General features: G+C 41.5%; 1 protein-coding gene and 1 long non-coding RNA gene across 2 annotated transcripts; both read right to left on the bottom strand.

The window, feature by feature from the left end:
- Window positions 1–4708: 4708 nt before the first annotated feature.
- LOC110459620 (uncharacterized protein ECU03_1610-like) lies at window positions 4709–5053 on the bottom strand. The gene has a single exon (XM_021511966.1). The coding sequence runs from the start codon at window positions 5051–5053 to the stop codon at window positions 4709–4711; it is 345 nt and encodes a 114-aa protein (XP_021367641.1).
- Window positions 5054–11694: 6641 nt separating this feature from the next.
- On the bottom strand, window positions 11695–13957 carry LOC110459622. The gene is made up of 2 exons (XR_002463912.1): window positions 13742–13957; window positions 11695–13597 (listed from the first exon to the last, which is right to left on the bottom strand). It is a non-coding gene; the product is annotated as an uncharacterized LOC110459622 (long non-coding RNA).
- Between the last annotated feature and the right edge of the window lie 6 nt (window positions 13958–13963).

Raw genomic sequence — 13963 nt, 5'->3', positions numbered from 1 at the left:
TCAGTTTCACTTTTAACTTACTATAAATTGTGTATATGTTGAAAATTGGTAATTTTTAATTAGATAATTTCTTATATCATTCTGAAATAATCAGTTTGGGAAATTCACTTTGCGCTGAAAGTGACGTCATTTTTTTATTCTAGACACTAGGTATGGTAAATGACTATTTACATTGCTGTAGATTATACCGTTCAGCTAAGATGGGACATCACGGTAGCCCCGGATACCGGAGACGGGTCGGGAACTTCTAGTGGTTTGGTGACGACCATCTCGTAACATTTCTAACGCAACTTCGTTTCTTCGCCGTCTATTGTTATAATTGACAGTAATTAATCCGAATCACCATTTGGTGCGCGCACTTAGAGGGCCACTACGTATACAATGCCGTGATGTCATAATGTGTTTATCCTCAGTGGCGCCGCGCTCAGTAATAACAGTCTTACAGAACTCTTTCTAAATGTAGGTTTTGTGCACATGCAAACTACCGACACTGGTGCGTAATATAGGTAAGTGTGTCTAAATTTCCTAGTTTTTACACGAATTACGTGCCCATGCAACGTACATAATGGATGTAGTATATGAAATACCCTCGGATGAAAGTAAAATATAGAACGACTTTGCGTAACACGGGGGAATGGTTTTGAAACATGAAAAGACTACAGTTAAGATGCACATTCATACAGCATGAATTCAATTTATGTACCCAGCGTAGCGAATTATTTATAAACTGGCATTTAGAAATGTATGTATTTTGTTGAAAACCGTGATACGAGCGATGTCAGTTGTTTCATTGGAGAATTTAACCTTACGCGATCCCTCATTTGGGTCTTATCTCAAATTTTCTCAAAATTGCATTAAAAGTTTAATGCGATATTAAAGTTTGTAATCACTTTGAAGATGCTGGCTCCGACCTTGTTAGAGTTTTACAAGGCTAAGACGCAGGGTTTCTCTGTATAATGTCGCGAGACGTGCATCATAGCCGACAGCTGGGCGCTGAATCTGGCTGGTACTCTCGGTTACAAAAACTGTATGCAGACTTAAACTTTTCCACGCAAAAATCACCTGAGACAACTGTTGTTCAGTTAGGCTTACTTCAGCGAGTAAAAACAGTACAGTAGAAGGTAGAAGTTATGTTACTAAGACAGAGGTAATGGTCAGAATGTATTTCTGTACGGCGATACGACAGATTTCATATTGGTTTCGGTATCTACTTAACAGATTTATAACGATGTAATATAGACCGTTTCCTGCCTGTATTATATAGCCAGTTTGGAACAAACGTGACCGCTATTCGTTCCGTTAATTTTATAGATTTTGTTTTGAAGGAATTTAACTGGATGGTTTTTGTTATTTTAAAGATATATTTCACTTGAATTTTCTACGCCCGAGATCCGATGCCTGCTTGTTGCGTGCTACATTCATCGTAATTTAATTTAATAGCCTTTTCAGACACGGCCGTCCTCAAGTAGTGTGACCGTTATTTACATCAGTGTATGTCAGCCTCGCGTGAGTTAACTTTCCGGCTGGTTCCCCACAATTGAAATATCTTTGAAACTCAATGGAATATTGTGATTGAATTAATCCTGTTATCACACCTTTCAGCCTGCCGACCAAATGAAATATTTATCGATTTTTAGATCTATCTGTGTGTATACTGGTATCTTTGGGATATTTTTCGCTTCCAGTACAGAGGCGCGGATTAAACATGCAATATCTCATTGAGATGCTGATTTTGGACCCTGTTATTGCGGTAATATATGTACACTCAAACATCAAAAACACTATTATCAGCGCGCGATGGTGTTGGAGACGGCTGTCGCATGTCGTCTGCGCCGTTCCCGCCTTTTTTCCATTCACGTGCCCCATTACAACATCTGCTGTGCTGCGATCGGGGAAGCAGAGCACGTCCACACTCATTATCCCCGTTGCTTCTTTGAGAATCACGAGTATCTCCCTCAAGCCGTCTGAATACACCATCATCCTCACGAGAAGGCCATCCCGAATATTTGCACTTCACATGAGATAGGGACATTGTACTCTAGCGCTAACTCGCTATTTATTTGGCATTTCTTGTGTTTCGTAAAGAATGACGTGAAAGTTTATGCGTAACAGGGGACAAAAGGCAAGACTGATTGCTATTCTCACACGGAGTAGTCTAATGAGGAGATAGCGGGCAGACGACAGCGATGTCGTGTGGTCTCAGAAAAATGACGATTAATGCTTGTGTTCATTTAAATTACAAAAGATTTGAAACAAAAGCAATCTCCCGACATTGCACTCTCGAAGTTTGGCTACGTTGTCGGGGACTGCTCATTACGTCGGGGTCGATGTTTTCGCGAGCCTGAGGTGATGAACCATACAGCTGGGGGATTTGGCGGGAAACTTTGCCATAGCCAGAATGAATAAAGAGTAGGTTGTGTAATATCATGTAATTAAAGACAGTTACTATTTAGAACAGAGTTTGCCTACCCGTCAATCCGTATTCAACAAGGATAATGTTGCTACTCTTTGGTTAAATGTATTGAAAAGTTTCCAGCTGTGCTCATTCCGAATCGGGGAAGACCAGATAATTTCATTTAGGGTACAAACAACACGCGGACTAATCTAGGTCATAAATTATTTTATCATATTTTTTTCTACCGACAAGATAAAGGAAGTAAAATCTGATCCGACTAGCTTGTGCTATCGTGACTCGAGCCGTATTCCGAGGCAACAGGATAGCGCGATACCCACATGTTCGCGCGTCAAGGTGAAGCAGGGGTGAACACTTCAACACGAGATACGCATGAAAACAATTAAAGTCTACATCTCCATCCTTCCTTAGCCTTTTTGCTGATAAAACTCTCCTTTTCAGTGTGATTGTGACATCTCCCCCGGAAACAGAGTTTGCGGAGAAGAACACCTCCATCCCTCGAGGTACTTCGGAATATCCCTTTGTCCGGCTAGCGTCCACTATCTACATAAATTTAGTGTTGTATAATTATAGTCCGCTTTTGTAACGTGACTCCTATGTCCTTACATTACAATGAGATGTAGCATACCTTTAATGGGATTTTAAGTTGATACTCAGCGTTGTAGATATATCAGAACTGTAATGCTTGTAAGTATACCGTTTCACATAAAACATTACAATTGTGTCACTATAGAAAACTAGGTCCAGATTTACGTATGAAAGCAAAGGAGATAAAGAGGTAGGAAATGCGACGACAAAGTGACAAGACGAAGAAAATAATTTTGTGATTGGGTATCATGCTTCTGGTTACGGCGGAGAACATCTCTGTATGTCAACCAATCATATTAATAATAGGACTGTACAATTATATAAATAGCATATTATACTACGTACAATTTAAACCCAGAGACCGACGGCCATAATACCACAAATCTAATGTTACAGCGCAAACAACCTATAACATTACACAGATATTAAGTGGGACGCAGGTGGGAACACAGGCACAGCTTACCATCCATCACATGACACTTTATTTAAATGAAAACCGGATATTNGGGGGTTTTTTTTTTTTTTTTTTTTTTGGTTTTTTTTTTTATTAAAAACGCCCGGTTGGTAAAGGACTAGACAACAAGGCAGATATACACAAAATACTGAAACACAACTGACCAATCACGAAAAAGCTCATTAATTTGATATTACATTTTTGTATATAGAGGCATCAGAGCCTAATTCGATACGAGCTTCTGATCTGTTATAATTAACAAGTCATAGATGATTTGTCAACCCAAGTCGATATCTCATTAAAATGTCATAGTCTCCACGGTCACTACACTGACATAGCTACCCTTCACACGTCCGAGGCGTCCGCGATGTACACATGCACGTGTTTCCCATTAACTTTTATTTAGTCAAACAACAAATTATCGCAGCCGCCATTCCTTAGATGCGCACGAACCGAACTCTGATAATGAGGCATTCTGAACGAATGACCGACTCCATAGTATGTGGCGCGTGTTATTTGCATACCTGTAAATTACTACAAAATATACTTAGTTCCCGCGATAGTTGTACATGGATCTATATCAGCTATACGATTTCATCGGTGTGGGTCACAGTGATTTAAACAGTCAGTCACGGTCATGCCCTTTACCAATTTTGTTTTTAAATGCATTTCCTTCTGGATAACTCGTTAACACAGACGCACGGAAGTATATGTACGTCATGGTTCAGGTATGAAGTCCAAAGTTTTCAAAGACAAAAGTATATATTAGAAGTGTGTTTTGTTTTGTTCAGGTCTCTTTTGTCTGTGCTCTGCTCTCTTAGGGTGTCATTGGGTGGCAAAAAGGCGATGCCTTTGGTTGCTTTAGAACACAGGAACATTTTTGTTGGCACACTATTGATAGAACATGTTCCAGAAACAGAAATCTCACCCATCACCCCTGCCAGAGTAAACAAAGACAAGAAGAACAAAGAGCGTCTCAGTAACGAAGTAACGATGTAACGTCTAATTTTAATTGTTCAATAAACATTACTGGATAAGGAATTTTCTGTACTTTTAATTAAAACAATATCTTGCCTGAAAGAAAATGCTATAGGAAGCGTTACTTGATTCCAATTTTAATTTACTAATAGACAATATCTTCCAATAGGCAGAGAACTTACCATTACTCTGTGGTGCCATGTTTATCTACAACTATTTATGACATTTATTGTCCTCAACGAGTCGCCCATAGACAGTCTGGGTGTGACCTTGTCTTAGTTTGGCCTCTTTGTTTTGGTCTGTTTGGTCTTGTCCTGTCCCTTTGGTCTGGTAGGTTTAGTCTTGTCAAGTCCCATTGGTCTGGCTTGTTTTGTCTTGTCCTGTCCCATTGGTCTGGTAGGTTTAGTCTTGTTACGTCCCATTGATCTGGCTTGTTTGGTCTTGTCCTGTCCCATTGGTCTGGTAGGTTTAGTCTTTTCACGTTCCATTGGTCTGGCTTGTTTAGTCTTGTCACGTCCCATTAATATGGCCTGTTTGGTCTTGTCACGTCCCATTGCTATTGTCTGTTTGGTCTTGTTTCGTCCCATTGATATGGTCTGTTCGGTCGTGTCCTGTTCCATTGATCTGGCCTCAAAAAGTCGGTTTGAGATTTATTTTGGTCTTGTTTACTGAATCGTTTGAAAACTTTTCAAACACTTTAGTTTGTGTATATTTTATCATAGCAATGGGAAGGGTTTGGGCTTCACAATCATTTAGGTATCTTTACAACCTTATGTCCATGAATGAAAACAAAAAAACCATTTACAAACCTAATACCAACAACATAAAATACTTCATATTACCGTCAAAATGAAGGTACAATATAACACCGCCAACATTAAACTGACATCTTATTAAAAATATTTCTGTAACTTACCGCCGATTGCATTTCGCCTGGCAGTCTGATGGCGGGGCCCGTAATAGCGCTATCTAGTGTTGATGGTGGGGCCCATAATAGCGCTATGTAGTGTTGATGGCGAGGCCCGTAATAGCGCTATGTAGTGTTGATGGTGGGGCCCGTAATAGCGCTATCTAGTGTTGATGGTGGGGCTCGTAATAGCGCTATATAGTGTTGATGGTGGGGCCCGTAATAGCGCTATCTAGTGTTGATGGTGGGGCCCGTAATAGCGCTATCTGGTGTTGATGGTGGGGCCCGTAATAGCGCTATGTAGTGTTAAGATGGTGGGGCCCGTAATAGCGCTATCTGGTGTTGATGGTGGGGCCCGTAATAGCGCTATCTAGTGTTGATGACGTGCGACCTGTTGGAAGTAAGACAGCATTTCTATGACCATCAAATCCAACATGTCATATTCTAAATACCTATTGTAAAAATAGTGATAGCGATAAATACCTGTTCCATAAACAGGGATCAGTGTAAATCCATTACAGTTACGTCCGGAAGTGCTAGCCAAGCTAGGAGTTTGGCAGTCATCTTTGGCAACAGAAACATTTGCTAATCTTTTCTTCAAAAGAATGTAGAAAACTCGAGGAATATGCTAGATACAATTAGAATTGCCGCCTGTAACTATTATTAGACGTTCGTTACAAGCAATGCCAGTCAGCATTAATTGTTTACACTGGCTTTTCTCCGAGACCAAAAATCTCATCCGGCTGCCCGGAAAGTGAATCAGTGCCCTAGGTCTTGGACCCGATAGCCCCAGCATAAACCGGCCATCAGCAGCTCCGGGAAACCCCTGGTAGTGGGTGACATTCGCGATAACAACGAACTATTATCTTTATGGTGTGATGAACGGCTGATTCGGAAGGATTTTCTCCACCATAACCTGACTGTATGTAGGCGTACAGCGATAAAGGTATCAGCCACCAGGGTCGAGCTTTAGCCTTTGTCAATGAGCTTCTCATGTCATTGTCTATTTCGAGGTAATCAAAGATGTCAACGCACGCGCTGATAATCCTACCAATAAAATACAGATTTTCTCGTCTCTCGACGATCAGAATTTCCCGGCTCCAATTACATCTCAGAAGGTATTACATAATAACGACAGTGTTATACAGATTTACTTGATAGGGAACAATCGACCTCTCATGACCAGGAACTCGGGAGGAGAGGGACAAATCGACCTATCTAGCTCCGGGACCCAAAGAATAGGGAACAATCGACTTCTCTGGGCCCGGGACTCGGGGATAGGGAACAATCGACTTCCCTTGGCGCGGGACTCGGGGATAGGGAACAATCGACTTCTCTAAGCGCGGGACTTGGGGATAGGGAACAATCGACGTCTCTAGGCCCGGGACTCGGGGTTAGGGAACAATCGACCTCTTTAGGTTCGGGACAAAGGTAAAAGGGAACAATCGACAGTGTTATACAGATTTACTTGATAGGGAACAATCGACCTCTCTTGACCAGGAACTCGGGAGGAGAGGGGCAAATCGACCTATCTAGCCCCGGGACCCAAAGAATAGGGAACAATCGACTTCTCTGGGCCCGGGACTCGGGGATAGCGAACAATCGACTTCTCTAGGCCCGGGACTCGGGGTTAGGGAACAATCGACCTCTTTAGGTTCGGGACAAAGGTAAAAGGGAACAATCGACAGTGTTATACAGATTTACTTGATAGGGAACAATCGACCTTTCATGACCGGAACCTCGGGAGGAGAGGGACAAATCGACCTATCTAGCTCCGGGACCCAAAGAATAGGGAACAATCGACTTCTCTGGGCCCGGGACTCGGGGATAGGGAACAATCGGCTTCTCTAGGCCCGGGACTCGGGGGTAGGGAACAATCGACTTCTGTTGGCGCGGGACTTGGGGATAGGGAACAGTCGGACGGACTAAAGGGAATTCGAACAATCGACTTCTCGGGGCCCGGGACTCGGGGATAGGGAACAATAGACTTCTCTAGGCCCGGGACTCGGGGATAGGGAACAATCGGCTTCTCTAGGCCCGGGACTCGGGGGTAGGGAACAATCGACTTCTGTTGGCGCGGGACTTGGGGATAGGGAACAGTCGGACGGACTAAAGGGAATTCGAACAATCGACTTCTCTGGGCCCGGGCCTCGGGGATAGGGAACAATCGGCTTCTCTAGGCCCGGGACTCGGAGTGAGGGAACAATCGACTTCTGTTGGCGCGGGACTTGGGGATAGGGAACAGTCGGACGGACTAAAGGGAATTCGAACAATCGACTTCTCTGGGCCCGGGCCTCGGGGATAGGGAACAATCGGCTTCTCTAGGCCCGGGACTCGGGGGTAGGGAACAATCGACTTCTGTTGGCGCGGGACTTGGGGATAGGGAACAGTCGGACGGACTAAAGGGAATTCGAACAATCGACTTCTCTGGGCCCGGGCCTCGGGGATAGGGAACAATCGGCTTCTCTAGGCCCGGGACTCGGAGTGAGGGAACAATCGACTTCTGTTGGCGCGGGACTTGGGGATAGGGAACAGTCGGACGGACTAAAGGGAATTCGAACAATCGACTTCTCTGGGCCCGGGACTCGGGGATAGGGAACAATCGACTTCTCTAGGCCCGGGACTCGGGGATAGGGAACAATCGACCTTTCTAGGTTCGGGACCAAGATAAAAGGGAACAGTCGACCAATCTAGGCATGGAACCCGGAGAAATGGGAACAATCGACTTCCTTAGGCGCGGGACTCGGGGATAGGGAACAATCGACTTCTCTTGGCGCGGAACTCGGGGATAGGGAACAATCGACTTATCTAGGCGCGGGACTCGGGGATAGGACCAATCGACTTCTCTTGGCGCGGGACTCGGAAATAGGGAACAATCAATTTCTCTCGGCCCGGGGCTCGGGGATAGGGAACAATCGACTTCTCTAAGCGCGGGACTTGGGGATAGGGAACAATCGACGTCTCTAGGCCCGGGACTCGGGGATAGGGAACAATCGGCTTCTCTAGGCCCGGGACTCGGGGTTAGGGAACAATCGACTTCTGTTGGCGCGGGACTTGGGGATAGGGAACAGTCGGACGGACTAAAGGAAATTCGAACAATCGACTTCTCTGGGCCCGGTTTTTCAGTAATAATCTATAACAAACTTATCTCGCCATAATTATACAAACTCATTTACCGTGTATGTATGTGATGTACTTATTTTCAATCCTCGTTCATCTAAAATCATACATGAACACAATATATATTTATTTCCATTAAGTGCCATATTAGGCATTGCCTATAAATGGAACAAAATATAACGAATTGTGTAGACGGTGTCCGAAGCGGATTCATTCTAAAGTGCCATCCCACTGAAATCTCACAGCAGAGACACGATCGCCTATTAAACCGAAAGTAATCTTGAAATACATTATCGACAGGAATATGGCTTTGCTATTTATATGGAGAGAAAAAAACGAAAAAAACAACATCTAATACTAGTATCCAGGTTGCCATTATGGAATCTCTCACGTGCGGTCGGGAGGATTTGAAATAATATGTTCGTGCAATGTTGACTATTTTAACCGGATGTGTACTATAATATACATTATTCAACAGCATACGTTTAGGTCCCTGTTGCTGATCACCTGATTCCGTGAGAGAGGACGGTGGTACTTTGATCCAATATAAATAAAGGACAGTGATCCGACCAGACAGAAGGTGACCTAAATAAATAGTTCAGAGCATGAATAATTGATGTCAAACTTACCGATGACATGGGCAGACCACAAAAAAAATCCGAAAGTCTGGCTCTGAAGAACGAGAATCGCGGTAGGCAGCTGAGAAAGCTCAGAGAGGCAATTGTTGACGAGGATTTATGATTTTTAACGCGGCGCTCCACAAATCACTTAGTTTAGGTGTTTTTTTTATATGTTTGTTATGTATATTTCTCGACCACATGCATTTATTTCTGTCAAAAAAAATAGTCCTGACAAAAAAATCACATCCTACTCAAATAAAAATATAGATTATTAAAACATATATNGTCTTTTTTTAGACGTCTTTTCCAGGAATACATATTGTCGAATCGATATGATCTCTAGAACTGCATGTCAGTGGTTTTTTTTTTATTTCTCTGTATATAAATGCCGTCTTTGTGACTTATCGACAGCAATATGTTAATTGCATATTTAATGTAATTGTACTTTCTCTATTTTAAACAATAGGCGTATTACCTTGGTGGCGTGAATCAAACACAATCGGAAGTTTCGAACCCAATACACGCAAGATGTAACTCCGGTCCATCGCATCGGCTCGTTAGATTCGGATTGACTCTAGATGGTGTAGCCGTTTTTGCTGATTTTAACAGACAAATGACGCCAATTTAATAGCTTTATCGGACGAAAAGAAATAATCCGACCATACTGATGATCATGAACATGTAGACAGAAACGAGGCGCTTGTTTGGCGCCGTTTCGGTAAAGGTGACAATTTTTTCATTACACCGGTAGAACCGCGACACGGCGTCGGGTAGATTGAACATGCTCCGTATCACGATCGTACAAAAGAAGATTTGACAATAGCGTGTTATGGATGAGTTCCTAACATTGATTGTGTATGTACTTTTAAGCTATACAGTAATGACATTCACGTGCGGAGCACAAGTCAAGCGTACTTTTCAGATGATTGCGGTTAACATATCGCTGCTTTGTGGCCTACAAACTCCGGCGCTTTGTGTAAAGAGGGATAACTCCGGTTTTCATTATCGAAGTTCTTCACTAGTTACACGAGAAGAGAGCTCGTATACTTTGTTGTTAAAACATGCATCTTCCCAGTTGATTTTTAAATTAGAGATTGATTCCAACTTTAGTCTGGTTTCCTGCTGCGAATGCTCCGACGAGTCTGCGCCAGACTATTCCAACTTGTTATCAATCTAAGAAGTTGACAACCACATCAATAGCCTCGTTTGTCAATACACCCTATGTATAAAGTTTATAATACGGATGTTGGGTGTATGTACAATCGGGACTAGTACTTGTGGTTGGCCCGGTCGGAAGTAGGAGAGGACACTGGAGTACCCGAAGTCAACTCGCGTAGTGACCCCATACGCATGTCTGCTCTGGGAATCGAACCCGCTATCTACCGTGTCGCCCTACCAGACTACGAACGTGTTGTCAGCTGTGTCAGCTCTTGTAATCGATTGCTTTATTACGACATGAAAATATCTACGAAAATCCAATTTGAGCAGAAACGAGTGCCTCAACTACAAGAAAATAATGAAAATCATATATATTTCACCTAATTGTGAAGTATAATACCACGGACTTAGATAATTCCGTGGTAATACCGAAGTACAAAGTAATGACTGTACATGTATAAAGAGACCAACTATATCACATTTCCCAAATGGGAATTCAGAAAATATTCCCCCCATCAACGCCATTTTCAAGTTGGATCTTGGAAGATGATTTTCTTGTTATTATGAACCATCATAACACAGAATTTGGTCTAACGTAACGTATTGAGTTAACGTTAACTGCTTATCCGACTCCCTGTGCGCTCGACATCCGGGCTAACAAGTGTTTCATAATCGTAACATAAAATTTAGTCAAAACAAGCTAGACTATCACGAAGAATTCACCCTATAAACTGAGGGATATGTGGCATGTTTTTATTTTCACAGGTTATGATTACGATATCATTCTTGTAAAAAAAATGGGGTTTTTTGACAGATTTTAATCGGCGATAAATAAACTTCACCTAAAACACTGTCTAGTTGTTTGTTAAACCTTAACCCAGTATAAATATAAATAAAAATCTTATAGGATAAAAATATATACAGGAGCTCAGGAATAATTAAAGCCACCATCATTCCTCTACATTACAATGTCCGCACCCCGAAACTATTTGTTTAACGACAAAACATCCTATTTAACGGTTCTCGTGAGTAACTATAACGACAAAACATTCTATTTAATGGTTCTTGTAACTATAACGACAAAACATCCTATTTATTGGTCTCGTAAGTAACTATAACGACAAAACATCCTATTTAATGGGCTCGTAAGTAACTATAACGACAAAACATCCTATTTAATTGTTCTTGTAAGTAACTATAACAACAAAACATCATATTTAATGGTTCTTGTAACTATAACGACAAAAAATCCTATTTAATGGTTCTCTTAACAATGTATTTGTAAACTACACACAAATGCACGTGTAATACGAGTAGTAACAAATCGTATCATTAAGGTAATTTATAAAGTTCCAAATTTCATATTTAGAATGTATAAAGTATTTTGTATGATATATCCTGGAATGATAATAAAGATTAAATATTTGGATAAGAACAAATAAAACAGAAAACAATAATTTCATAATCATTTATTTGGAAACAATAAAATCATTAAAAACTTTTTCATTACAGCACTACTCAGCAACATAAAATATTGTCAACACACAGTGATGGATGTTAAAACTTGTCTGTAATGTTTCCTAGCTAAACCCTTGTAACGGGAGACAGTTACCTCATGTTCAGTATTAGGCACCGGCTATCGAGATTGACGGCTCTGCTCGTTTCACCATGCCTAGCAGGTCTGTTCGAAATTAGAAAAAAAATCAACAAGCTTGACAGTTCTGTTTAAAATCAAACGCGTTTTTACCAGAGTTGTTTTTATGGGAAACATCGATAGCACCAAGCTTGGCAGTTCTGTGCTGTGGCATCAGTATCCGTCATTATATCTGTATTCTGGACGTTTTTCTTTGAAAAATTAAAAACAATTGTGATAACCTAAAATATTTTTTGCTATACAGCAGTACCCTTACAAACCGGAAACGATCGGAGAATAAGACGCATCGTTTCTAGCTACAGTATGTTGGTATAGCTAGCATTATTTTGACAATATATTTACAACGTTTCTCCATGAAACACAGACTGATTGGCACACTAAAATCCAACACCACTGGAAACAGGATATATTGTTCTGCTTCGTGTAAATAAAACAAACCCCTATATGAGCAAAAGGGCTCGAATACAAACATGTGTACAACACAACAGCTCACAAGCAAACAACATTTACATGATTTTATGTAAAACAAAGAACCCTTCCTGAAAACGAGCAAAAGGGCTCAAACTGACAGTCACACTTACTACAGGACAGGTACACGTCACACTTACTACAGGACAGGTACACGACACGCATACTACAGGACTGGTACACGACACGCATACTACAGGACAGGTACACGACACGCATACTACATGACAGGTACACGACATGCATACTACAGGACAGGTACACGACTCGCATACTACACGACAGGTACACGACACGCATACTACACGACAGGTACACGACACGCATACTACAGGACAGGTACACAACACACATACTACAGGACAGGTACACGTCACACATAATACAGGACAGGTACATGCCACACTTACTACAGGACAGGTACACAACACACATACTACAGGACAGGTACACAACACACATACTACAGGACAGGTACACAACACACATACTACAGGACTGGTACACGACACGCATACTACAGGACTGGTACACAAAATGCATACAACATTACACGTACACGATACACATACAACATTACACTTACAAATTGACTTCACAGACGCTTGGAATGCCGATTTTTAACTTTCAAGAGATAGGCTAGTTTAAGTATTACTGATCTATGAACTAGATTATCTCTGGAAAGGTAAAGAAAACATCACCAGTCCTTGTGGTGATTCGTTGGGACACCCTTTACACATACACACTTGTACAACAATTCACACATTATCTATGTATATCTATGTATATCTATGTATATCTAATGATGTAAACGGAGGACAACAGTGGTATAGAAATAAAGGCAACAGTTGTATATGTACGGCAACATTCAAATATATAAAGTTCAACATGTGTAAAAACAACATCATCACAGCTAAAGTGCTGCTTCCTATCACCAAATACCTTCACAACGATCAGCCATCGTCTTGTCTACACTAACACTGCAAACTTTAGCTTATGGACTTAGATATGGTTCTCATAGCCATGTTACATCTTTATGAAAGTTTAATAAATACATGGTGTAAATCATCCATACCTTTGTTTCTATAGAAACCTCTGATACCCATGGCTGTCAGTATAGAATGTTTGTTTCTATAAAAACCTCTGATGCCCATGGCTGTCGGTCTAGAACTTTTGTTTCTATAGAAACCTCTGATGTCCATGGCTGTCAGTCTAGAACCTTTGTTTCTATAGAAACCTCTGATACCAATGGCTGTCACTAAAGAATGTTTGTTTCTAAAGAAACCTCTGATGCCCATGGCTGTCAGTATAGAATTTTTGTTTCTATAAAAACCTCTGATGCCCATGGCTGTCAGTAAAGAATGTCTGTTTCTATAGAAACCTCTGATACCCACGGCTGTCAGTAAAGAATGTTTGTTTCTAAAGAAACCTCTGATGCCCATGGCTGTCAGTAAAGAATGTTTGTTTCTAAAGAAACCTCTGATGCCCATGGCTGTCAGTCTAGAACCTTTGTTTCTATAGAAACCTCTGATACCCATGGCTGTCAGTATAGAATGTTTGTTTCTATAAAAACCTCTGATGCCCATGGCTGTCGGTCTAGAAC

The sequence above is a fragment of the Mizuhopecten yessoensis genome, unplaced genomic scaffold, assembly GCF_002113885.1.
Source record: "Mizuhopecten yessoensis strain PY_sf001 unplaced genomic scaffold, ASM211388v2 scaffold10139, whole genome shotgun sequence".
NCBI lineage: Eukaryota > Metazoa > Mollusca > Bivalvia > Pectinida > Pectinidae > Mizuhopecten > Mizuhopecten yessoensis.
The sequence above is the reverse complement of the archived record's forward strand: the minus strand, read 5'-3'. Positions and strand labels throughout refer to the sequence as shown.

Excerpts from the sequence above, each read along its gene's own strand:
- LOC110459620 (XM_021511966.1), bottom strand. The coding sequence starts at position 5,053 with ATGGAACAGGACACGACCGAACAGACCATATCAATGGGACGAAACAAG.